The sequence below is a fragment of the Zeus faber genome (assembly GCF_960531495.2).
Source record: "Zeus faber genome assembly, chromosome: 5".
Classification (NCBI taxonomy): Eukaryota; Metazoa; Chordata; class Actinopteri; order Zeiformes; family Zeidae; genus Zeus; species Zeus faber.
Genome location: NC_137192.1, coordinates 33,022,455 through 33,048,735, shown reverse-complemented (window position 1 = coordinate 33,048,735; position 26,281 = coordinate 33,022,455). Strand labels below are relative to the sequence as shown.

The 26,281-nt window shown below is 47.0% G+C and overlaps 3 protein-coding genes across 3 annotated transcripts; all 3 read left to right on the top strand.

Annotated features, from left to right (window-relative positions):
- Nucleotides 1-6,208: 6,208 nt before the first annotated feature.
- On the top strand, nucleotides 6,209-11,441 carry LOC307230462 (protein transport protein Sec61 subunit alpha-like). The gene is made up of 12 exons (XM_080000878.1): nucleotides 6,209-6,240; nucleotides 6,664-6,731; nucleotides 7,061-7,126; nucleotides 7,675-7,753; nucleotides 7,847-7,978; nucleotides 8,067-8,176; nucleotides 8,491-8,644; nucleotides 8,738-8,898; nucleotides 8,992-9,189; nucleotides 9,469-9,660; nucleotides 9,787-9,863; nucleotides 10,120-11,441. The coding sequence occupies exons 1-12, from the start codon at nucleotides 6,234-6,236 to the stop codon at nucleotides 10,304-10,306; spliced, it is 1,431 nt and encodes a 476-aa protein (XP_079857004.1). The 5' UTR covers nucleotides 6,209-6,233; the 3' UTR covers nucleotides 10,307-11,441.
- A 3,149-nt stretch (nucleotides 11,442-14,590) lies between these two features.
- uroc1 (urocanate hydratase 1) lies at nucleotides 14,591-20,011 on the top strand (the record flags this gene model as incomplete). Its single annotated transcript, XM_080000875.1, has 19 exons — nucleotides 14,591-14,716; nucleotides 15,619-15,749; nucleotides 15,858-15,951; nucleotides 16,120-16,179; nucleotides 16,297-16,425; nucleotides 16,521-16,582; nucleotides 16,712-16,778; nucleotides 16,900-17,043; nucleotides 17,147-17,235; nucleotides 17,616-17,678; nucleotides 17,794-17,973; nucleotides 18,061-18,158; nucleotides 18,262-18,334; nucleotides 18,503-18,692; nucleotides 18,818-18,916; nucleotides 19,091-19,190; nucleotides 19,382-19,463; nucleotides 19,639-19,738; nucleotides 19,871-20,011. The coding sequence occupies 19 exons, from the start codon at nucleotides 14,591-14,593 to the stop codon at nucleotides 20,009-20,011; spliced, it is 2,028 nt and encodes a 675-aa protein (XP_079857001.1).
- A 1,476-nt stretch (nucleotides 20,012-21,487) lies between these two features.
- On the top strand, nucleotides 21,488-25,895 carry LOC307230464 (MAP kinase-activated protein kinase 2-like). Its single transcript, XM_080000880.1, has 10 exons — nucleotides 21,488-22,055; nucleotides 23,376-23,515; nucleotides 23,803-23,867; nucleotides 23,969-24,048; nucleotides 24,157-24,283; nucleotides 24,424-24,499; nucleotides 24,604-24,728; nucleotides 25,096-25,181; nucleotides 25,294-25,374; nucleotides 25,480-25,895. The coding sequence occupies exons 1-10, from the start codon at nucleotides 21,858-21,860 to the stop codon at nucleotides 25,708-25,710; spliced, it is 1,209 nt and encodes a 402-aa protein (XP_079857006.1). The 5' UTR covers nucleotides 21,488-21,857; the 3' UTR covers nucleotides 25,711-25,895.
- The last annotated feature ends 386 nt before the right edge of the window (nucleotides 25,896-26,281 follow it).

The following is a 26,281-nucleotide window of genomic DNA, read 5'->3' as shown; positions in this document are numbered from 1 at the left end:
TATAAGTTGTGGATGTGGCGAAGAGCATACTAACACAGGAGCGGAGCCAAAACACTCTTATATAACCGTGGTTCGATGCCCTGCTTGGCTTTTTATTGAACGTTCACTCCCACTACCACAAGCCTATAGCCAGGGAAGCATTGAGCCTGTGGTCGGTCTGTTTTCTTTCACGTAATCGACCGAAGGACTCGGCTGTTTTGTTTTTTTCCTTCTTGGGGCCTGATTTTATCCGATTTTATTTTCATGAAAATCAATCCCAAACACATGTGTTTCTGTCCTTTCTGTAGGCTGCAGTCACATTAAATAAGTTGTCAAAAAGACGAGAAAATGTTGGGTTAAAGATACACTCCGCACTCTACACTATGTACTGCCCGTGTGGCTCCGCCTGCAGTGAATAAATTAGGCTGTGTTTCAGCATCTAGGCTTTAATTATGATAAGATATGACTTCACATGAATCAAATAGAATACTGTGGCAGTTTAGCCACAATGGCACAGAGACACAGACGATGGGGTAGCAGATACAAGTTTATTGTAGAGCGTGGGCTCGGTGGAACAAGCCCCGGAGCAGACGGACACGTGTCATGACAAGGTCTCCCCCTGAGTGAGTGAGTGTGGGGACGGGGGTTTTACCTGCTGCTCGTTCGGCCAATCAGCGAGCAACAGCCACAGCCACATCAGTGTGTACAGCCACACTGATCCTGGGCCCCGATCACACAGACCCAGGACAGGTGTGGCTGCTCAAACCACACCATCCCCACACCACAGGTACATTCCATGAGGGTCTCTCCTGTTGACCTCTAATTTAACATGGTATTTTCAGAGTTAACCTGTTTTCACAATATATAAGCTCATATGCTGTCTCCCGAGCAACGTCGCTAGCGGAGGAACAGATGACTCACCAGACTCAACATAATACTAACTTTTATCATTAATTATCTCATTCCCTTTGATACAGTGCCTTGCGGGGCAGTGCGCTGTTCTGTGTTATTTATTGACAGGTGCGCGAGTGCCACAAACGGTGTTCTCTTTCCGACCCGTCGTAGTAAGAGCACGGTGATATCATTAGTTTTAAACAGCAAGACACAGCTCAGCACCATCCTCAAATCAAAGCAGGGATATAATTTGGCTTCCAGGCCGGGAACAGAGGAGACTCTTTGCATGTGTAGCACAGGCGATGAGGCCGCGGCGGCAGCTGGAAAGATGATATTACAGCAGCAGCAGCACCAGCAGCAGCAGCAGCAGCAGCAGCAGCAGCAGCAGAGGCAGGTCCTCCCCCCGTTTTCCTCTGGGATTAGACGGTGGTGTTCACAAAGCCTCTTTCTCTTCACCCTCCGTCACTCTCCCCCCAGCTCAACTCCACTCGGCCTGTGTTGATTCAGCATCCGGAATGACGACTACGTTCCCTGTTTACACCTGGCATTAACATGGCATTAACATGCGTTTTGGGCGATCCCATCACAAGTGGTCAGCTCTAAGTATGTCTGTTCACACCTATTAAATACGAACAAATACGAAGAGCTTGGACGCGGCGCAGGGCTCGGGCCGAAACAGATTTATTTTGTTTGCTGATTTTCTTACTTTAATGGGAAACTAAAACGTGAAGATAACTCAGAGAATTGGAGGGGAGTTTTTTTCTCCTCTTAACAGCGGTGCACCGTACACCCCGTGCCGGTTTTCCTGTGTTTTTATTTTCGATCTTATTTATTTTTGTTTTTTTTCCTACTTGCATGAAACCACATTTTTAAACACAACTGAGTCATGGGACTGCCCCGTTCCGCTGGATGTTTTTGTGTAAATAAGCTGTACTTTAATTGTAAATAATAAATCCTGCACTTCTGTAGCAGGGAGACTTTCTCAATTTCCAGATCAGACTGAAATCTCCTCACAAATCACCCGGTTGCGATATGAGTCTTCCAGTTTCCGTTGCACCGACCCTTCGGCCCAAATGGAAACCAAACAGCGTGTTTCCTGGGAAACCCTGTCCACGAGAATCCATGTTGCCGGTTGTTGTGGCTGGTTCTTGTTGTTTTACACTTTAATGTGACGCCGTCGGCTCGCGAACGAGCACGTGCTCCTGCTCCGCAGAGGCCGCGAAAAGAATGTGGCCACATGAGGCCAAGGCCACGCCTGAATGTGGCCTGAGCGATGGGATCTCAGTACGTCCCGAATGTGTCGGGTGTGTTCACACCTGTCCACTTGTGATCGGCTCAGCCAAGACGCAGTTTAACGCCAGGGGTAAACAGGGCAGTGTTTACTTTTACTTTTGAGTTTGACTCCCATTTTGTCATTGATTTGGGGATGATACAACTACGATCACTAGGTCATGGCGTCACGCAGGGCACGTGGCTTCAGGTGGAGGATAGTTCTAACCCTCACTCAATGGATTAGGCAACTTTTGACGTAATCTGACGTGAGGCGAAAAAGGGTTGACACGACGCCGTTCCGTCCGCCGGGTCGCTGCCACGGATTACGCGGCAGAGTGAAGTCCTATGTAACGATCACACAACGTTCAACTCTGACCTTCCACGCCCAGCGGGAGAAAAACAAAACAACAAAAAAAAGGAAGAAAAAAGACAAACTCGCACTCACACATTCGTTGCTGGGCGAGGACGAGCAGGCGGGCTTTTTTCGGAGAAAGGAGCCTCTTCATTTGGGGAACACTATTTGATGTGAGGTGGTAATTACTCGGCCGGTGCCAACCCATTCTAATTCTGGGCTCAACCGGTGATCAACCTAAAGTCTATCAAATCCCCCTTCATCAGTAAAGTCAATAGAACGGTCATTAGAGCAGATTATATGTCATGTTATCTTATTTACACAGCTGGTCTTTGACAAGCAAGCCACTTCAATGTCTTAGATGGGCGTTGGAGGTAAACTGGTTGACAGCGATACATCACAATGAGTTGTAGAGGGGTGAGCGAGACAGGTTGAAAGAGGGAGGGAGAGAGAGAGAGAGAGAGAGCGAGAGAGGTTTCGTTTTTGAGGAAGTGGGCAGGGAGCGTCAGCGTCATAGAGGCCTTGTGACACACACTCACGTTTACTTCACGGTTTTATGTCATAATGCCATCGCACGCGCGCGCGCGCACACACACACACACACACACGTACACGGGAGAGATAGTAATTATTCTAGGTGTTCCGTAATCTTGTTGACAGGAAGGAAAAGGTGACGATAATGAGGCAGATGAGGGCGGCTCCATTTAACTGCATCAAGTATTGTATAAAGCCCGGGAAGAAATAAAGGGAATAAAGGGAAGAGGACATTTTCATTTCCCTGTTCCCTGTGTGTGTGTGTGTGTGTGTGTGTGTGTGTGTGTGTGTGTGTGTGTGTGTGTGTGTGTGTGTGTGTGTGTGTGTGTGTGTGTGTGTGTGTGTGTGTGTGTGTGTGTGCGTGTGTGTGTGTGCAGGTGGGTGGGCGGAGTGTTGCCTTGTGGTTCTCAATGTGGGGTCCAGGGACCTCCGGGGGTCCTTCGAGAGGTTCCAGGGAGGTCCTCAGCAAAACGATGAATAATTAAACTTCACCTCTGTGCCGCTTACAAGATTTCAAGCAGCATTTCAGAATGTACAACAACGACTGTTTGGATCATCGTTGTACCGTTATCGCCCCAGCTATAGTGTAGACGGGCATGGAGGTTAAGGCTCAATCACATCTGACTATTTAAATTTGCTCCGTTTGTAATCCCGGAGACTTAATCCTCGGGTGCTGGGCACGAAAAAGGGTTGAGAGTCCCTGGCCTCAGGGAAGCGTTTGTTGTTGTGCTCGCTTGTTTTTCATAACCGTGCTGTTCAGACCTTCTCTCCCCCGCTGCCCCCTGGTGGAGGTGTGCACATGGTCGCAGCCAGTGAAATAGCGCCACCTGCTGGTGGAGGTAAGCGGCCCCAGTCACGCTCTTGCGCTGTGCGCGCATCCGTGGACCGCAGAGCTGTGACGCACGTTGCGTGACGTAACGCTCCGCTGTGTCGTGGCAAACCAAACACATTTTCACAAGAAATACGAACAATAAAAACCAAACCTGTCTTTCTCACCAAATGTCAACTAAACTAAACTATACTAAACATTGATTAATTGTGTATACTTATAGTAAGCTTCTGGTAAATGTTATAATATAATAATGGTTATAATAGGGGATGGTAGCTCAGGCGGTAGAGCTGGTGGTCTAGTGATCTAAAGGTTGCTGGTTGGATCCCAGGCTCCTCCTGCTAGCATGCTGTAGTGTCCTTGAGCAAGACACTTAACCCCTAATTGCTCCTGATGGCTGCGTCCGTCGGTGTTTGAACAGTTGTAAGTCGCTTTGGATAAAAGCGTTGCAAAATGACTAAATGTAAAATAATAATATATGATATATATCGACTCGTTATATACAGTTACAACAGCTAATATTGAGCTATTATATTCACTATACACTGTATATACATACATTCTATGATGAAAAGGGTCTTTAAATGTTAGAAAATACTTGGAATAATACATAGGCCTGCGTACATATATAATATTTGGACATTTACAAAATTGGCTTTTTTTTTTTTTTTTTTTAGTACAAATAATTGGCAAATACATTAAACAATAGACCTCAAAATAAACAATTAACCGATGATCAAAAGCAGGACATCGCGCATATGCATCATGTACAGAATGTGTGTTTATCCATGTGTGTGTTTATCCATGTATGTGTGTGTTTATCCATGTATGTGTGTGTTTATCCATGTATGTGTGTGTTTATCCATGTATGTGTGTGTCTATCCATGTATGTGTGTGTTTATCCATGTATGTGTGTGTTTATCCATGTATGTGTGTGTCTATCCATGTATGTGTGTGTCTATCCATGTATGTGTGTGTCTATCCATGTATGTGTGTGTTGATCCATGTATGTGTGTGTTTATCCCTGTGTGTGTTTATCCATGTATGTGTGTGTCTATCCCTGTATGTGTGTGTCTATCCCTGTATGTGTGTGTTTATCCATGTATGTGTGTGTTGATCCATGTATGTGTGTGTTTATCCCTGTGTGTGTCTATCCATGTATGTGTGTGTTGATCCATGTATGTGTGTGTTTATCCATGTATGTGTGTGTCTATCCATGTATGTGTGTGTCTATCCATGTATGTGTGTGTCTATCCATGTATGTGTGTGTTTATCCATGTATGTGTGTGTCTATCCATGTATGTGTGTGTTGATCCATGTATGTGTGTGTCTATCCATGTATGTGTGTGTCTATCCATGTATGTGTGTGTTGATCCATGTATGTGTGTGTTTATCCCTGTGTGTGTCTATCCATGTATGTGTGTGTTGATCCATGTATGTGTGTGTTTATCCATGTATGTGTGTGTTGATCCATGTATGTGTGTGTTTATCCATGTATGTGTGTGTTGATCCATGTATGTGTGTGTTGATCCATGTATGTGTGTGTTTATCCCTGTGTGTGTTTATCCATGTATGTGTGTGTCTATCCATGTATGTGTGTGTTTATCCATGTATGTGTGTGTCTATCCATGTATGTGTGTGTTTATCCATGTATGTGTGTGTCTATCCATGTATGTCTGTGTTGATCCATGTATGTGTGTGTTGATCCATGTATGTGTGTGTTTATCCATGTATGTGTGTGTCTATCCATGTATGTGTGTGTCGATCCATGTATGTGTGTGTTGATCCATGTATGTGTGTGTTTATCCATGTATGTGTGTGTTTATCCATGTATGTGTGTGTTTATCCCTGTGTGTGTTTATTCATGTATGTGTGTGTCTATCCATGTATGTGTGTGTTTATCCATGTATGTGTGTGTCTATCCATGTATGTGTGTGTTTATCCATGTATGTGTGTGTTTATCCATGTATGTGTGTGTTGATCCATGTATGTGTGTGTCTATCCATGTTTGTGTGTGTTTATCCATGTATGTGTGTGTTGATCCATGTATGTGTGTGTTGATCCATGTATGTGTGTGTCTATCCATGTATGTGTGTGTCTATCCATGTATGTGTGTGTTGATCCATGTATGTGTGTGTTGATCCATGTATGTGTGTGTTGATCCATGTATGTGTGTGTTGATCCGTGTGTGCGTCGATCCGCGCATAAAGCGCCATCACAGTCTAACCCTCCATTGTGCACCAGTCGGGCTTCCGTCGTAGCGTCTCTCCTTCCGGTGTGTAATGTTGACGTGTCCCTCCCTCTCTCGCCGCGCTAAGAGGCGCCGCCTGTCAGTGTGAACCCTCCACGCAGAGCGCCGCGCACCGAGCCGCCATGGGGAGTAAGTGTCACGGTGCTTTCCTTTCATACGTTCGGCCTGGATAGCGGCTCTTGTATGGCGGGTTGAGTTGTTTTTGTCGAACTTGACCCCGGACGGCGTTGAACGTTTGTTTAGCTCTGGTTATTAAGCGACGCTAGCCGGCTAACGCCAGTTGCTAACTTAGCTCTCCATTCAAAGACACTGGTGTGTGAGTGATGACGACGCACTAGGAGCCGGTCCGCTGGAAACTTTATATCCCGTTAACTGTAATGGTGTGTGTGAACCAACGTGTTCCGCTGTTTTTGTTGTCCAGTAAGACCGCGGTGTATTTAAGTGTAGTCTCGCTTTACTAATATTGTCACTTAAATCCGCACCCATTCAATGCCACGTACGCTAGCCGTGTCTTCGTGCTTGACTTAACTGTGCCCATCTGCTTGTTTTCAGTCAAATTCTTGGAAGTGATAAAGCCGTTTTGTGCAGTATTACCAGAAATCCAGAAACCCGAAAGAAAGGTGTGTATCACAATGTCCAGATTTATTTTATTCTAGTTATAATAGATACGCACACTCGCACCATTTATTAATTTTGACAGTCAAATGTTAATATGGAGCGTTATTGTTTATTCCCGATTTTTTTCCAGTTATTACACGTTACCATTCAGAGCCTTTTAAACAATATTTAATTTGATTATCTATTATTATCGACTTCTTTGTATGTGTGCTACTGTAACACCCTTAGTAACACTGCAGTGAACGATGAATACATGACGTTAATCGGTCTTTATTTGGCTTCATGTGACTTTTGTCGAAAGACCCTGATGAATCTTTTTGTGTTTTTACAGATTCAGTTCAGAGAGAAAGTGTTATGGACCGCCATAACCCTCTTCATCTTCCTAGTATGCTGCCAGGTAAATGCTCCTAGCTCTTTGTTTCACCTCATCAGTGATCTGTTCACTTAATCATCACTTATTGTCTGGTTATTGTTGTGGTCTTAAGCCAGATATCCATCAGACTGCAGGTATTCCCAAAACTATGCAAAAGGCAAGTGCCAACGCAAAACTCCATTTTGTGTAACTTTTATGTAAGATGTAAAAAAAATGTACCTTTGGTTGGAGTTGGTTTGGTTTTTGATGCTGGTTAATTTTCATCTCGGCTTTCCACCAACAGTTAAAAAAAAAAAAAAAAAAATGGCAGGGAGCTATCAGGAGCGTTCTTTGCAGCTGATATTAGTTCGGCATGCCCCTGCAAAGCTGTGTGGAACTATTTTGATATATGGTGGAACAACTGATGATATCTCAAAGCACTAGAGCGTTTTGTAGAGGTAGATTCCAAAACGAAGTATAACGAGAGGCGAAAGGAATTTTGTTTCTCTACAACAACTACAGGGTAATGTGGGGGCGGGGAGGAAATTGCCTCTGGAAGGCTGTGTTTACAGACTGCTCACTCTTTTCCTCAGATTCCCCTCTTTGGCATCATGTCCTCTGATTCTGCAGATCCTTTCTATTGGATGAGAGTCATTTTGGCTTCCAACAGAGGTAAGTCCTCTACTTGGTGTGAGACTAAAAGAATGAAGACCTGTACTGTAATCTCTCCTAGTTTAATTTCTTCACCGTGTGACTCTCTTCTAGGTACTTTGATGGAGTTGGGTATCTCGCCCATCGTCACATCAGGCCTCATAATGCAGCTTCTGGCTGGTGCTAAGATCATCGAAGTGGGAGACACCCCTAAGGATAGAGCCCTCTTCAACGGTGCTCAGAAATGTAGGTCCACCATCGTCCGGTTGTCTATCTTTTTAATGTTTGTTTTTATTCACGATGATGTAGTCGATAACTTGTTGACGGTTTCCAGTGTTTGGTATGATCATCACCATCGGCCAGGCCATTGTATACGTGATGACCGGCATGTACGGAGACCCCTCAGAGATGGGCGCTGGGATCTGTCTCCTCATCATCATTCAGGTGAGAACATCAAGGACGTTTGTGTTTGTATTTCTTTTACAGTAGGGGCAAAACGTTACTGCCAAAAAAACGGCCTGTGACCTTGACAATGACAAAGTTGCAAATTTCAAATGTTTCAGTTGCATTTGATATAGCAATTGGTCTAGCAGCAGTGTTGGGGGACATGCTCACAATAAATCCCCATCATTCTGTAAATTTCAAATGACCACTTCATTTAAGTTTATCTAAGTGTATGGGGGAGGGGGGAGAAATATCCTATCGCTGCCTTAAAAGCCACTGTTACATAAATGTACCTCTTTTCTGTTCTTCTACAGCTGTTTGTGGCTGGGTTAATCGTGCTGCTGCTGGATGAGTTGCTCCAAAAGGGCTATGGGCTTGGTTCTGGAATCTCCTTGTTTATCGCCACCAACATCTGTGAGACCATCGTCTGGAAGGCCTTCAGTCCCACAACTGTCAACACCGGCAGAGGTAAGAGTCTGGAGTGTAGTGTCCATGTCTAAGAACGGCCTTTTGCATCTTCTCTCTCGGCAAAGCGGACTTATTCTCTGTGACTATTTCCAGGCACCGAGTTCGAAGGAGCAATCATTGCCCTCTTCCACCTGCTGGCAACCAGAACAGACAAAGTCCGCGCTTTGAGAGAGGCTTTCTACAGGCAGAACCTGCCGAACCTCATGAATCTCATCGCCACTGTCTTTGTCTTTGCTGTAGTCATATACTTCCAGGTTGGTCATTGTCCTTTCACGACGGGCGCCTCAACTCGACACTTCTTAGTTCCTCGGTAGCAGTGGATAATGGAATCCTTTTCACCTTCACAGGGCTTTAGGGTCGACCTGCCCATCAAGTCCGCTCGCTACCGCGGCCAGTACAACACCTACCCCATCAAGCTGTTCTACACGTCCAACATCCCCATCATCCTACAGTCGGCCCTGGTGTCCAACTTGTACGTCATCTCCCAGATGCTTTCTACGCGCTTCAGTGGCAATTTCCTAGTGAACCTGCTTGGGACCTGGTCTGTAAGTATACGCCGGAGGAGTGCTTTTCACCTCGTAAATGAACTACCGAAAATAAACGTACTATGTGTTTATTATTGCTGGAAATGCCTGCGTTTGTACCAAAAGTGGACTCAGTACTCATACTGGATCCCAGAATATATATTGGTGCAATCAGAGTGTTTTACCAAGTCAGAACTTCTAATATGGATTACGGAGGGCTTCTAAAATGTGTAATTAATCAAAATTATGAAATTAATCGTGGAAATGACATTGAAGAAGACTGGGTGTCTGTCTCTGTAGGACGCAACATCGGGTGGTCCAGCCCGTGCCTACCCTGTGGGTGGACTGTGTTACTACCTCTCTCCCCCTGAATCATTTGGCTCCGTCCTCGACGATCCGGTCCATGCCTCCATCTATATTGTGTTCATGCTGGGATCCTGTGCCTTTTTCTCCAAAACCTGGATTGAAGTTTCAGGCTCTTCTGCTAAAGATGTGAGTTGTGATCTGTTGATATTTATAATCAGTTACATCAGCCTTTTTTTTTTTTTTTTTTTTTTTTTTTTTTCCCCCCGCAGATCTATCTGCTTAAGTTTAATTTCCATCTTTGTCTTTTTTTAGGTGGCCAAACAGCTGAAAGAGCAGCAGATGGTGATGAGGGGACACAGGGAGACCTCAATGGTCCATGAACTCAACAGGTACTGGGAACTGTCATTTATTGGTCATTGAAACAGTCTAGATTGGTTGATGGCCGGAATGTTTGTCTCAACATTTAATTAAAAAAAAAACAAAAAACCTTTTTTGATAAAGCGCATAACAGTACCTACGCGTAGCACATTTATTTTACATGTTACATTTAGAAACGCCTCTGGACAAATGCATGCTGTAAAATGAGTAACCTATGTTTTTGATTTTGAACAAAGTGTTACATCTAAGTTTCCCTTCATCTTCCAGGTACATTCCTACGGCGGCAGCCTTTGGGGGTCTCTGTATTGGTGGTCTATCAGTGATGGCTGACTTCCTTGGCGCCATTGGCTCTGGCACTGGTATCCTGCTGGCTGTCACCATCATCTACCAGTATTTTGAGATCTTTGTCAAAGAGCAGAGTGAAGTGGGCAGCATGGGGGGCCTGCTCTTCTAGAAAAGCCAACATTCACCCTCCACCTTTTACACATGGACAAGCACCAGCCCTGTACCATCCACCTTGTTGCAATATAGCATCACACCGCTGCACCATCAGCTCTCCAGGTTCTGGTTGTTTTTTGTTTTTGTTTTTTTTGGAGTCTCCAAGTAAATGGCTTTTATTGATCACAGCTAAAATGGGATGCATCATGGTTGTGGGACTGAATCTGGACCATCACTGCCTCTTGCTCCCTCCTTTTTGGTATTTATAACCTAGACAAACACTATAGTTAAACATCATCAGTTTTCAAATGACTTGAGATTCGTCCAGATCCTGAGGTACCCTTAATAACTTCAATGTGCATGAAGTGACGAGGTGAACGGCAAATGTCTGAGAACAGGGAGCTGGGTCTGTTTTGAGACCGAGAGCTCTCCAGTATGCAGGCATACTAGAACTGTGAGGCCTGCTTCCTGCTTGATGTCTTTCATACAAAACCCAAACTGTATACACAGGAACGAACGTTTGATGTCTGCCTATAATCCATAACCCCCCTTACTTGGTGGTAAGGAAATGCAAGAGTATATCCTTACCTCAGTGTTCAACCTTACCTTTTTGTGGTTCTCATAACCTGCGTGGCCCAGAAAGTGAATAATTCACTTGACCTTGATTTGAAAACCTTTTTTGAATCAGGGCGGCAAGTGGAGGACATGGTGCTCAATTTGTGGTTTACTTTTCAGGAAGTTGTTTATTTTCTGATTGTGCGCTCCTCTGAGTACCAAAATCCAGGTTCCTTACTGTTGACATGGACGGCATTCCCAGGGAATGACAGAATAAACTAACAGATCATATTTATTCTGTTGCCCACTTTGTAAAGAAAAAAAAAAATAAATAGCTTAATTTTCTTTTAATTTGTCTGCTTCAAGTATTATTGCATAATGACCTTTGACACAGTGTAAATTCTGGTTCCTGTATATAGACCCTGCATTTAATGACTTTGAATACATCTAAATTGTAAAATGTCTTTTGACTATGTAAAGATATGTGCAATTATGAACAAAGTTGCTCTGGGAACACATTCTCAATTAAACCTCATTTTTTTTGAGGGAGAAGTTTTGACTTTTGTGTCTGTCTACTTTATAAATGTTGACGTAGAGACGTGTTGCTTGTGATGGGTGGTTATTTTGGAGTTTTCCTATAAGGATCTTTCAACACACCAGGGATGGGAACGTCGCACCTCTCGAAGTTGCTGCCCCCAACCGCCATTAGTTCACCAATGCTCCGTGTGAATTACTTTTACTGATCAATCAGATATCCACACTTGTTTTCTACTTTCTGACTGGCTTATTTAGTACATGGGTTCCCAGCATTTTTTAATAGCAAGGTCCCCCTTTGTACAGTAAGCTCTGCCTTTATAAATACACTACAACAAACTGACATGTACTACGTATTTCATGTACTTGAACTAGTCATTAGTTGTGTGTGTGTGTAAAGAAAACAAAACAATAATTTGCAGGCCCACTGACTGGGAACCCCCGATTTAGAACACCATTAAAACAGGAAACCCTCTGCATTGTTATCGCAGATTTACTCTTTAATTTCAGGGGCCGTTTCTCCCCGTATTTCTACTTCATCGCGGACACCGGGTCGGCTTCGTCAGCATTTCTGGTCAGGAACCGCGAAGGGCTCCTTAAGGGTCCTTCGTAAACGATGACGTCATGGCGTACTCCTCCCCCGCAACGTGGGCTCATTCATGAATTATGCAAAAATACCGTGCGGCGTCAAAGCGTGCGGCGTGATTGTGCGGTGCATGTGTGGAAGGTGCGTGTCTAGAAGGTGCGTGTGTGGAAGGTGCGTGTCTAGAAGGTGTGAGTGTCTAGAAGGTGCGTGTGTCTCGAAGGTGCTTGTGCGTGGAAGGTGCGTGTCTAGACCGTGCGTGTGCGTGGAAGGTGCGTGTGTGGGCCGCACGCTGTGAGACGTCACGACGTAACGGCAGCGCGGGGCTTCCCGGCTCCGGGGTCCGGTCGAGAGGGATTGAAGCGTCGCAAAGCGGAGGAACGTCCCGGTCAGGGAGGAAGGAAACAACCTGAGGCTGCACCTCTGGTCACTAGCAGCACAGGAGGACTCCATAAAAGTATTCCTCGGAATCCATCTTATTTTATTCCGAAGATCAAATTAAATGACATGATTGCAGTAACATTGTTAATGTCCTGTATTGTTATTATTTTGTTTATAACATTCAATACTGTATATACGATATGGTTTTCCCACCCTGGTATATATTCACACAGTATATCCACAGATTGTATCCTGCAGTATATACAGTATAATATTCCTGTTGTGTGTGAATTGATGTTGAGTTTATTGTTAAACTTTTAGCTCTTTTTTTGCCCCATTTTTCTATTTCTTTTCTCATCACTTTATAATTATTGCCTGTGAGCTGCTGTAACACTGCAAAAAAATACTGATTTCTATCTTAACACACCGGGTGACGCACATGTTGCGTCTACACCTGGCACATGCAATCACTTTCAATACGTACAGATCTGTGTATCGAACATTGACGAGCACTGCTGAATAACCCATCCTGAAAGTGATTGAGACATGCCTTGTATAAGTCGATCTGCTGGAAGGCCGTGTAAGGATGAGGAGAAGAATTCCCCTTTTATATATTTGATTCTAGATACTCACATTGAAGCGGTGTCCTCTCTATTTTGGAACACTCGCTCTCTCTCTCTATTTTTTTTTTTTCATCCCGGGTCTAATTCTCCCCAGTGGAGAGATCAACTGGGGCTGCCCCTGCCTGGGCAGGATGGCCAGCGGCCCCTGTGGGGCCCGATTCAAGGGGGCCTTCTCCTGCTTCCACCACAGCAAGGAGAAGGCGAAGGGCTCCGACTGCGCGGAGCAGTCCAGGGCCATGCAGGAGAGTCTGCCGCTTTTCCCAGCGCTGTGCCCCCCGGAAGACGAGAGGAAGACCCAAGCCACGTCCCCCGGAACAGACCCGGGCTCACAAGACTCTGTCCCTGTGGGAAACTCCGCCCCGCACTCCACCTCCGACCCCGCTCAGACCCTAACCCCACCCCTCAATGGACTCCTGAAGCTTCCGTGACCACTGACTCAGGCGGCTGTGGACAGTGGAAAGCCAATAATGTACCAAATGCTCCTTTCAATGGCACTGAGCCATAAGGTCAGTTTTTATCGCTGATCTACACAATATTTATTGAGCGTAACGAAGGAAAGAGCTATTTCTTCACAGCGACCCCTTTTCCTCGAAGGACTTTCCAGCCTGTGGAAGTGTGGAAGGCACCACGAGATAATGTGGCTTTGTTTCAGAACCTGGGAGACAAAGTTAAGCGACACATCTTCTGTCATTGCTCACTGTACTGCACCTTACCATTACATCCTCCAAACGATGGGGTTGTGTTCAGAAAACCTGAAAAGCTATTTGTTTTCTTTTTGCACTCTTTCATTTAATTTATTTTCCATTTGTGTCTTGGATATTTTTGACAACTGTATTGGACCATGGTATTAACATACAACATACATACAGTACACTGTGGCTGGAAACCTTCACCTCAACTGTACACACAATTATATCATGTTGAATGATTGTTTTGGATTGAAGTGTGCGTCATTTCTTGCAAAATACAGTTACTTTCCAGTTGGCATTAATAATTATCAACAAATCAGTTCAATTGTTAACTGTTGTGACAAATTATGCCTTTTGCATTTAGGTAAAACAAAAATTAAATGCTAGGCCTAGCTTTGCCAGGATGATCTCTATTGTAATTGACATGCATTATAATATAACAATGTAAGTCTTTCCTTTCTCTAAAAAAAAAAAATATGACAAGCATTTAAATTCATGTTCTGAGAGTGATGATGACAAATGTTAGCAGCCAATACATTCATTGAAATGCTGCCTTATAATCTCAGTTTCATGTCTTTAATTTTGTTATAGAAGTGTGACCTGTCCAAAGGTTCTGCAATGCATTTTTGTTTAACCAGTGGTTTGGAGGTCAGAGGTTGGTGGTGGTGTTTGCCCACATCAAGCTTTCCGAGGAATCAATAATTACCAAACACAGTTTGTCATCTACGTCCCTCCATTGGCGGTTCCGTGGAGGACAAATAAGGCCAAGCAGCCAATCGGGCACCCGGCAAACGAGTGATCCCCTCCAGCCCAGAAGCCCAGGTGGCCGCCCCGCCGAGTGAAAGCCCTCTCTCTGTCTCTGTCCTCTACCTGGAGCCGTGATCCTCGTGTCTCTAGGTGTTTTTCAGAGCGTGTGACGGCACATTGTGTGGAGCATGTCGGCCTTGAGGGAAATATGCGGCGGTCTGCCCCTGGACCCTTTGCCTCCAAACCGGGGGAGAGACCCCAGCGTCCCGCACGCACCGCTCCGGACGCCCAGCCTCACTGCACAGGAGGAGCGGGTCAGTATGTGCATGGATGTCATTTCTCCTTTAGCCTGTAGTCGTTGTGACCTAGTAAATGTCAAAGGACGCAGATGTATCTCAATCTATTTCAAATGTACTATTGCCAAAAGGCAAAGCTTATGTTGTATTTGGAGCCTATAAAAAATAGGAAAGTCGCAATAATTGGTAGAAGAAGAACTCAGACCTTTCAGTCGAGTAAAAGTACCTGACGTGACATCAGTGACTAGTGAAAGTGAAAGTACTACTTTGGCATTTCTACTCCAGTGAAGGTATATAAGTGCTTGCTTTCAAAAGTACTTAAAGTATTACAAGTAGAAAAAGTACTTGATATTGCCCTGATATAACAGAGTTTATAATACAGGACTATGCAATCCGATTCCTCTTGCTTTGGCTTACTTCTGATACAAAAATTGAAATCTTGATTAAAAAAAATAAAAATAAGAAGTAACTTAGAAATTAAGTAAAAGTATGGAGTGGGAGTCGAAAGTCTCTGAAACTGAATACAAAGTACAGTAACAAAGTCATCGTACTTTGGTACATTCCACCATTAGTCACAAGTATTTTCCATATCCACCCCGTGTGGAGTCCCAGCTGACAGTAGGATATATTTCACAATCTGTCATCATGACTACAATGGCCACAGCTGTCGACCTAGGTGCCCCGCCCCATCTCTAAAAAAAACAGAAACGAAAAAGATTGATCTTTCATGTCTTTAGCTGTTGTCCGATCTGCGATCAAAGGCCACAGTCAATAATCCATGGAGATTAGGACGGAGTGCTTGAGTGGTACGATTGGAAGGGAAAAGAAAGACCAAAAAAACGTCAATGATGGACTCCGTGCTTTGCGTGTTCCCAAACATTGGAAGTTCTCACCGACCCAAAACCTTCCTCCCTCTCTAGCTGGCCCTGAGAAACGCCTTGCGTTACTTTCCCCCGTCCCATCACGCAACATTGGCGCCGGAATTTGCTGGAGAGCTGCGGCGATACGGGCACATTTACATGTACCGTTTCTGCCCCAGCGCCCAAATGAGGTGAGAAACCAATGATCGCCTGCCTCAGCGTCGACGCCCTCCGGCGGTGGCATCGTGCGTTCCCCAGCAGACGGCGGCGTTGATGTGAGTTTGCACCTGTTCCCACAGAGCGTACCCTCTGGATCAGTACCCCTGTCGGACACGTCAAGCCGCCTCCATCATGCTCATGATCATGAACAACCTGGACCCGGCGGTGGCGCAGGTCGGTGTCTACCAACTGGTATTATCTAATGAAGCTGTCGAGAGGTTCTCGATGCTCCACTTTCCCGTGCCCTTGGGTTTTGCACAAGGTGACTTGTCAGTGTCTCACCTCTTATCGTCTGTTATGCTTTGACTATTTCGTTTGTGTGTATATTTCTCTCTCCCCCAGTTCCCACAGGAGCTTGTGACCTACGGCGGGAACGGACAGGTGTTCAGTAACTGGGCCCAGGTAATTCCAGAGTTCTCGTCTGTCACTACAATACAGTAAATATCTACGCCGCATAATATACGGTATACAGTATTACACCCGCTCTCTTACACCTGTGCGGCCTTCCCGTGAGGGCAGTTCCGCCTGGTGATGCACTACCTCAGTGAGATGACGGAGGAGCAGACGCTGGTCATGTACAGCGGCCATCCCATGGGTCTGTTCCCCAGCCTGCCCTCCTCGCCCAGGGCCATCATCACCAACGGCATGGTGATCTTTTTTACCTCATCTTCATCTTCACACCGTCTCCAAACTCACAGCTCTTCATCAGGTTGATCACCACGTTGTCGTTGCCCCTCACTCAGGTTATTCCAAACTACTCCAGCAGAGACCAGTACGAAAAGATGTTTGCCCTCGGTGTTTCCATGTAAGTTTCTACGATGTTTTTTTATGATGGCTTGTCGGTAGCTTACCCGCTTTCCCACGTCCGCCGCGTGAATAGAGACGCACCATTTTAATCCTCCTCCCTGATGCGATTTCACTTTTCCATGCTCAGGTATGGCCAGATGACGGCTGGAAGCTACTGCTATATCGGGCCTCAAGGGATTGTTCATGGAACTATGGTGGGCCAATAATGACTCGCTGTGTCAACGCGCATGACCCCGAAGGTTTTAAACGTCAACGTTCAGGGTGTTACTCCTTTTAGAGTTTTCGTTAAATGTTTTTCTTTCCCCTTCCGCTCAGCTGACGGTGCTGAACGCCGGGCGGCGGTACCTCGGGTCCGGGGACTTGAGCGGCCGCGTCTTTGTGACTTCGGGGCTCGGCGGCATGAGCGGCGCTCAGGCCAAGGCGGCGGTCATCGCCGGCTGCGTGGGGGTCATTGCGGAGGTCGGTTTTTTTTCCGCGTATCCTCCCCGATAACGTCAGAGCAGGGCGACGGTGGGTTTCGGGGACTGTTCTGATGGAGCTGCGTGACCGCGCTGCCCTGCAGGTGGACGAGGCTCCTCTCAAGAAGAGACACGAACAGGGCTGGCTGATGGAGATCACAAGCAGCATGGATCACTGCATCAAGCGCATCAGGTATCTTTCTTTGTGAAACCGACTCAATGGATTTGTCTCGTCGGACTGTCCTGTGCATTATAAGGGGTTTCCGAAATTGTGTTTATGCACGGTTGATATAGTCATGAGAATTGAGGTTCAACCAAAGAACATCGAAGTTTGTACATTGTCATTTAATGTGGCAGCCATTGAAGTACGCTGACTTCCTCATGCTTGTTGATATTTAACTTGTGCTGGTTTGAATGTGTCGCACTGTATATTTCTTTCTAGAGTTTTATAAATGCATCGCGTTACCTGAGAGGCGCATTGAGGCACATTAATTCCTTTTGACCCAATCTTTGAAATATCTGTTCTTTCATGGGATGTGCCCCCCCCCCGACTAATTATTCAATGTCTCGTAGAGAGGCGAAGAACTCCAAGGCTCCGCTCAGTCTTGGTTACCACGGCAACGTCGTAGACCTATGGTAAGTGATGAGTGACCGACTCCTACCCAGAGGGTGGTAATCGGTGAGCGGCCACCCGGGTCTTTGTCACTCATTGACGCTTGCCACGGTCCCTTCACCTCCGCCTCGCCACCAGGGAGCGGCTGCTGCTGGAGTACGAGCAGAGCGGGGATCTCCTGGTGGACCTGGGGTCCGACCAGACCTCCCTCCACAACCCGTTCAGCGGAGGGTACTACCCGGTGCAGCTGAGCTTCAGCCAGGCCAACCAGCTCATGTCAACAAGTCCCGGGAGATTCCACACAGCAGTGGAGAAGAGGTCCGAGATATGATGCGAGGCGATGCGTTTATTATGGTTTATAGAGACGGGCACATTTCATTTTTTTTTGCATTTTTGCACCTTTAGCCTCCAAAGACAGGTGACAGCCATCAATAAGCTGTCGGACGCAGGCATGTTCTTCTGGGACTACGGTAATGCCTTTCTTCTGGAGGCTCAGAGAGCTGGTGAGCAACGCAAAGCGCAATCCACCAGCGCACATCAAGACGCAAACGAGCCGATGGGATATTCGCTCGTCATTCATTTACGCTTCTCCCTTCCTGCCTCAAGGTGCTGAGGTGGAGAAGGTCGGTGGCGGCCCAACGGAGTTCCGCTACCCCTCATATGTCCAGGACATTATGGGGTGAGTCGTGAGTTTCCATGCGGTCGAATGTAAACCGGAACGACGGAACCACGGAAGGGTTGAATTGAGCCCGAAATAATTGTTCACATAAACGCTCTCTCTCTCTCTCTCTCTCGCTCTCTAAACTTGATCAACTGTTTGGCTGCTTCCAATAAACTCTCCCCACAGCGACATTTTCTCTTTGGGATTTGGGCCGTTCCGCTGGGTGTGCACCTCCGGCGACCCCAAAGACCTCGCGGCCACCGACGACATTGCCGCCGCCGTTCTGGAGGACGTGGGGGCCAACGTCACGGAGCGCGTCAGGCAGCAGTACGACGACAACATCCGCTGGATCCGAGAGGCCGGCAAGCACAGCATGGTGCGGCGGCTGTACGGTTCAGCCTCTGTAGATGATCAGAGCCAAAACAAGGGTCGGAAACCCCCCCCACATGTTTGCATGAATGTGCTGCGGTGTAATGGTCTGCGCTCATGCTCCGTGTTTAGGTGGTGGGATCCCAAGCCAGGATCCTTTACTCGGACCAGAGAGGCAGAGTCTGCATCGCATTGGCCATCAACAGAGCGATCGCCGATGGGAGCGTTTCTGTAAGAGGACAGATTTTTCACTAGGAGCATTTGTTTTTTTTCTTCATATACACATCCGCTACACAGGCCCGGATGATTGGTCGTACTTTCCGGTTTGCGTTGAAAGCGGTCGGGTCGGTACCGTGTTTTAGAGCTGTGGCTGGCAATTTGTTGGCCCTGTGTTTCTGTGCTCAGGCTCCGGTGGTGATTAGCAGAGACCATCACGATGTCAGCGGCACCGACAGCCCCTTCAGAGAGACCTCCAACGTATACGACGGATCTGCCTTCTGCGCCGGTGCCTTGTAACGTTCATTCTCGTAAACGTGGAAGCAATGTTGGGTGTCCCGATAACGCGGCGGGGCCTAAGCGGATCGTACATTTACACTTTGCTTTTTCTCCTGCAGTGTAATCATCTCTCAAAAACCCCAAACATTTTTATATAGTTGTAAAAGTATCCAAATAACAACTCAGTCTCCCGACTTACAGACATGGCTGTCCAGAACTTTGTTGGGGATGCGTTCAGGGGAGCCACGTGGGTTTCCCTGCACAATGGTGGAGGTGTTGGCTGGTGAGATGATTCTACCCATCCAATGCACTTGTTCTATATCGAGGATCGGCCAATTACATTCATTGCCCGATTTATTTAGTGACACTCCGTCAAGTGTGATATTCTTTTTCTATATTTAAGTGATTCCTTCCCACCCTCGGCTAAGTCGGTGTGTCTCCTCCTTGCTCCTTGCCAGGGGTGAGGTGATGAACGGAGGCTTCGGGCTGCTCCTGGATGGCTCGGAGGAGGCAGCAAAGCGGGCCAGTCTGATGCTCAACTGGGACGTGTCCAACGGGGTGAGCGACGGGCACATCCTGCTGGGACAGCACCTGCAGGAACGAATGTGGCAAACGATTTGACAAACATTAAGATTACACTGACCCCGAATGCGCCGCCCGGATCTCACCCTGTCCTCCTGGATGTTGCAGGTGGCACGGCGGTGTTGGTCCGGGAATTCCAACGCCTATGAGACCATCCGGCGCACGATGGAGGAGCAGACTCAGCTCCGTGTCACTTTGCCTTTCCCCGTGCAGGACGAGTGTGTGTTGGACCGAGCGCTGCAAGGATAGACCGAGATTAAGACCACGCACAAAGAAAATATGTCACATCAGTTATAATGATAGATATATAGTGATAGATGTATCTGCATTTGCCCTGGGGAAAATTCAAGATTCAAGAGGTTTATTTTGTCACATACATATACATACTTTCATACGTGTATGCAGTGAAATGTAAATGCAACGCACCCGGTGATTACACACAATATGTCCTAGACTGAACACAGTAGCTACCTAAGAATAATATAAATAATATATAAGTTATTATCATACACTGATATTTGATGGAAATTGAAATGATTTTCAAGACCGCTCCATTTATCAATATGCCATATTTGAAGATGCAAGTGTGTTTCATATAATATTGCCTTGAATGAGTACATTACCCTTTCGTAGTCAATTACATTTCAAAATTGTTCAAACGTGATTCAAGGACGCAGCAGCTTAAAGGGTCAATAAAAGGTTGAACGCAAAATGTGTGCAGAGAAACGAGACACATTTTAAGAGCATAACAACCATCTGTAAACAGCCACTCATTTTAAAATGATGTATCCATCATGTGTACATCATGTATACATCATGTATACATGGTGGATACATGATGGATACAGTAGAGTACAGGTCGGATGAAATCTATTTGCATCGCCCGCCAGGATGGGACTGTGTCTGTGCTCCAACGTCATGGTGCTCTGCAGGGGTCTCAGAGCCAAATCACCCGGGGGCCGCTGGCCTGGTCGTCTTCTTCTTCTAGTGGGGGCCGCGTTGAACTCCAAGGGAAAAGCGCCCTGTTTGTTTTTGTTTGTTCTGTTTTTCTCCCGCATGATCGTGCGTTGCCTCATAATCCTGTTGGAAATAGCTCTCTTATCTTGATCCATTTACTTCTGATGTATATTTTGAAGACATTACGTAAATTTGTGCGGATTAATAAAGCCTTAAATAAAATTTGCCGACCAGATTCCTCAATACGTTATCACCGTGTAGTGGGCCACATAAAAATTAGTTTGAGGCCCCTGTTGTCGCGTCTTTTGCAGTGCGGTACATTGCAACTGGCGGCCCGATCGAAAATTGGATCCGAAGTGAGTTCCGTCGTAACAATGGTCGAATCGACGAACGAATAAATAGAATAAATAAAACCTGGGCGGAACCTTTCGAATGCATTTCTGGGACCTGTAGCGTCGCCCACCCCGCGGGGCCGGTGTGATGGATTACCACGTTAAACGCGCCGTGCCTTTGCCCTCGCTCTGCAGCGTCTGCACGGACCCGGACGCGCGTTTGTCCGAGGTGGGTCTCGGACCCCAAAGCGAAGCGCGCACCGGACGGACGGACCCGCTCCCCCTCGGCCCCGCGGTGGCTCCTTTAAGAAGCGGCGCCGGCGGACGGGTCCGAGCCGCTCTTACGTAACGGCACCGGGGAGTTTCTCCTCTCCCGGCAGGAAGAAGAAGAAGAAGCAGAAGAAGGAGAAGAAGCAGCAGCAGCAGCAGCGGAGGATCACGGTGATGGGAGCCAGGCCGGCAGCTCGGAGCGCATCACATTCTCTGCACTAACCCTTTGTTTTTGTTTCATTTGGGGTCGTGTTTTCTTTGGTGGGGTTTCCTCTTCGGTTTTTGCAGATGTCACTCCGCGTTTTTCTCACCGCTTCGAGATCCTATTTCGGGGAGAATCCACTGGAGCCGCTCGGGATGACGCCGCTGGTCTAGGGTCTAGGAGGGACTGGTGGTGACATTATTGATCTTATTTTATTTTTAATTTTTTTTACTTTTTAATTTTGTAACTTGTAATTTGTATTTTTTTTCTTATATTTATTCTTGGGTTTTTTTACATCTATTTTTTACTTTTGTATTTTTCATCTTTGCAAAACATGCACCATAACAAGGAGGGAGGGACAGCCCCTTCTTGTAACCCCGGGGGCAGCCCCTCGTACCTCCAGAAACCAGAGTTCAGGAGGACCGCAGTCACCGAGGACTACAAGACCACCACCGAGGTGCTGGGCCTGGGCATCAGCGGGAAGGTGCTGGAGTGCTTCTGCAAGAGGACGGGCGAGAAATGTGCGCTCAAGGTGTGTCCGTGCGTGTGATCGGGTCTGTGTCTCTGGTCTGAGGGGTGCTCCCCCCCCTCCTCCCCATCATCCTCCTCTTCATCCCCCTCCTCTTCAACTTCCTCCTCCTCCTCCTCCTCCTCATCCTTCCCCTCCTCCTCTTCATCCTCCTCTTCATCATCCTCCCCCTCCTCCTCCTCTTCATCTTCCTACTCCTCCCACTCCTCTTCATCCTCCTCCCCCCCCCCCTCCTCTTCAACCCCCCTCCTCCTCTTCATCTTCCTCCCCCTTCTCCCCCTCTTCATCTTCCTCCTTCTCCCCTCCTCCTCTTCATCCTCCTCCCCCTCCCCCTCATCTTCCTCCTCCTCCTTCTCTTCATCTTCCTCCTCTTCATCCTCTTCTTCATCCTCCTCCTCTTCATCGTCCTCCTCCTCCTTCATCGTCCTCCTCCTCCTCCTTCATCTTCCTCCTCCTCATCCTGTTCATCCTCCTCCTCCTGCTCCTCTTCATCGTCCTCCTCCTCCTCTTCATCCTCGTCCCCCCCCCCCCTCCTCCTCTTCCTCCTCCTCCTCCTCCTCATCATCATCTTCCTCCTCCTCCTCTTCATCCTCCTCCCCCTCCACATGATCTTTAACAGAGGATGGCAATGTGGAGAGCAGCCATCAATTATTGATATTTTGGTCTGGCTGGCTTCGGGGTTTCCTGCAGCTTTTCTTTGTCCCCCCCCCCCCCCCCCCCGGGGTTGCTTTTGTTTGTTTGATTCCTCAAGGTAACGTCAAGGGAGGTTTCAGTTTGGTGGCTTCCCCTGACAATGAGAGGGCGTAACCTCCCTGCGGCCAGACGCTGACGATGGGATGTCTGAGGCTGTGCTAGTTGTGAGTGCACTAGAAAGTCCCCACTGTGCGGTTAAAGCTCATCGCAGCCTCTCGCCCTGGTTCCATGACGGCCAGAAAGCATTTCCCACCTTCGAGGGCCGGGGCCTTTGGGAAGCGACATTAAAGCCTCGCTCCAGTCCCACTCCTGTACTGCGCCTTTAAAGGTACAGCGCCACCCGAAAGCACTCGTTTCTGAAGGGACCATCCCGGCGGAGAAGTGATTGAGTTATTGATTTCTGAGGTCATTTCATCGCTGCGGTGATGACGTAATCAGAGGGCGACTTGGGACAAAGGGCGTCTCCGCTTATTCGGCTTTTGAAAACACTTGAAAAACAACGACGCCGCTTATCTCTGACGATGAAAAAAATAATAATAATAAAAATAATCTTTCGGTCCCATGCGAGTTAAACATGTCCAGGTTAAACAATCTGTGTCCTTGTCTGCATCGCGCCCCTCTCTCCAGTAGATTCTGTACGACACCCCGAAAGCCAGGCGGGAGGTGGAGCTGCACTGGCGTGTGTCCGGTGGCCCCTACATCGTGCGGATCCTGAACCTCTATGAGAACATGCACCAGGGGAAGAAGTGTCTCCTCATCATCATGGAGTGGTGAGCGTCTCCACCGCCACGCAGCCTTTTGAGTCCTGCAGGACGATCCACACTGCCACCATGGGGCGTCGAGTCTCCTCGGTCGTTCCAATTTTACGACACACTGACGTACATGCACGAGATGTTTTTGGTCAATTTCTACCGGCTCAAAATTGGTCGGCGGGATTTCAACACTAGTAACGAAAGCACAAAAGTCTTGTTTGTCACGCCGCGCGCGGCGGGGTGCTTCGCCCGCAGGTGTTCCAGTTCTAATCTCTTTCCCTTCTTTTCTTATTCTTCTTTTTCAGTATGGAGGGAGGGGAGCTGTTCAATCGCATACAGGTCAGAGGAGACCAGGCCTTCACAGAGAGAGGTGGGTTCAGGGCTCACGTATTTCCACCCGTTGGATCATGATTTCTAGAGCTCTTGTACAGGGTTACATTGGATTTAAATTTTTATCACATCTGTTGTCAGAGGCGTCGGCCATCATGCGGGACATCGGCACGGCCATCGAGTACCTTCACTCCATGGACATCGCTCACAGAGATGTGAAGGTATGGAGTTACGCTGCGGGTTTGGTTCCTGTTGAGCAACTTCAGTTTAAGCGTTTTTTGACACCAGCCATTTTTGAGTCCTCTCCTCCTGCCCAATTCACCTCACAGCCTGAAAACCTGCTCTACACCACTAAGGAGAGTAACGCCACGCTGAAGCTGACTGACTTCGGCTTCGCTAAAGAGACCACGTTGCTGTGCTCCCTCCAAACGCCCTGCTACACCCCTTACTATGTCGGTACGTGTCGACGGTCCGTGGTGGCCAAGGGTTTGTGTCGTCCGTCTCCGACAGCTGGTCGTCGGTTCATTTGTTTCAACGCCATTCATGGACGCGTTCATTTTGCGTTTGCGTTTACATTGTCTGTGTTATCTGTTCAGCCCCAGAGGTGCTTGGTCCAGAGAAATATGACAAATCATGTGACATGTGGTCTCTGGGTGTGATCATGTACATTCTGTGAGTATCATCGGTGTATGTCGACCGCTTGAGCCCATCATTACGCTGCTGTCGCCGCCCGGTCGCAAAATAACAACCGCTCCCTTCATAACGGTTTTGTATAGGCTGTGTGGGTTCCCTCCGTTCTACTCCAACACGGGGCAGGCGATATCCCCAGGTATGAAGCAGAGGATCAGAATGGGCCAATACGAGTTCCCAAACCCAGAGTGGGCTGAGGTCTCCGAGGAAGGTAAGAGTCGACATTTACTATTGTATAAAATAATAGTAATAAAAAAACACTAACAGAATTGTATTGTTTTCAAATTTTACTAATATGAAGAGATTCTCTGAATATGAAGAATCAGTTTACCTGGAAATACCCACACGACACAACAAACACGTAAAATGATGTAAAACATCGAAAACACTGTTGCTTCTCCAGCCCTCAACCCTACGGTGGGAGGAGTAGCGTTTACCTCTACATTCACAAAAATAAAAAGCCACTTTAACCAGATCCGACACTTTGATGTAGGCACACTCAAGACGGCTGCGTCAAAGGAATAACACTGTTTTATTTAACTTTGTTTTCTGTCCCTGGGACGACTTGTACGTGGCAGCCAAACAGCTCATTGTCCAGTTACTGAAGACGGATCCCACTGAAAGAATGACCATTGGACAGTTCATGAACCATCCCTGGATCAGCGTAAGCGTGCACTTTTGTTTTTTTACGCCCTTTGTCCACCGGCCCCGTTTCTCTGCAACCTGCTCCTAGTATTTATCTACATTGTTTTTTTGTTATTTTCTTTTAACGACAGCAGTCCATGGTGGTCCCGCCAACTCCCCTCCACACATCTCGGGTGCTGACAGAGGACATAGAGCTGTGGGACGATGTGAAGGTGGGACTCGTGTAGCGCGTCACTCGCCGCGTCCTTTACTTTTCGGAGCGGCCACTTGGCGGCAGCAAAGCTCCTGATTTACAGTAACGGCAGAAACCATTGCAGGAGGAGATGACCAGCGCCCTGGCCACCATGCGTGTGGACTACGACCAGGTGAAGATCAAAGACCTGGACACCTCCAACAACGCCCTGCTCAACAAGAGACGCAAGCGGCCCGCGCCCGTGGCCGTGGGGTCCGAACGGCTGGGGGAAGAAGAAGGTGGAGGAGATGGAGGCGCGGCGGGAGGAGGCGGGGGAGGGCGAGTGAGGTTGTTAAAACCCCCGGAGAGGTTGTGAAGGGGATTGTCACACAGAGCATAGTCTGAAAATAACAGTATTTTGGCCTGTGTGGTTTACTTCTGTTTTTTATTTTTTATTTTTTTCTCTTCTCTCCTATCCACCACCAGCAGATAGCAGCCTTTATTATTGATTTGTATCGCCATGGTTTACATTTTTAAATAAACCTTTTTTTTTAAGTTTTATTATTGTGTCAAGTCTCCTTTGTACAAAATTAGTTGAGTAATTTGTTAGTTATTGAATAGAAATGGAAACGTATGTTTCAGGTCTAACTTAGTGTGGTGCGGGTTAGATTCGGGATTAGACATCTGGAACAGCGATTGCATCCATCTGCTGTCAAAAAGTAATGATTTAGTGCCTGAAGCAGTCAATCGGGGTTCTCTCCATTGCAAGTACAAAGGTGCTTTGTTTTGACTGGCTCTGGGAATTCATTTTATTTTAATGTTCCTATGATTTCTGAAGTATGTTTAGAGTCTGTATGGACTAATGTTCAAATATAAAAAAAAAAAAAAAAAAAAAAACTACAATAACTCAGGTCTAAGTTATTGTAGGTGGTCACTGCAAAACATTG

Excerpts from the sequence above, each read along its gene's own strand:
- LOC307230462 (XM_080000878.1), top strand. Across the intron at positions 6,732-7,060 it reads TCCAGAAACCCGAAAGAAAG|ATTCAGTTCAGAGAGAAAGT; the intron begins GTGTGTATCACA and ends GTGTTTTTACAG. Across the intron at positions 7,754-7,846 it reads CATTTTGGCTTCCAACAGAG|GTACTTTGATGGAGTTGGGT; the intron begins GTAAGTCCTCTA and ends ACTCTCTTCTAG.
- LOC307230464 (XM_080000880.1), top strand. The coding sequence starts at position 21,858 with ATGCACCATAACAAGGAGGGAGGGACAGCCCCTTCTTGTAACCCCGGG. Across the intron at positions 24,284-24,423 it reads CTACACCCCTTACTATGTCG|CCCCAGAGGTGCTTGGTCCA; the intron begins GTACGTGTCGAC and ends TTATCTGTTCAG. Across the intron at positions 25,182-25,293 it reads TGAACCATCCCTGGATCAGC|CAGTCCATGGTGGTCCCGCC; the intron begins GTAAGCGTGCAC and ends TTTTAACGACAG.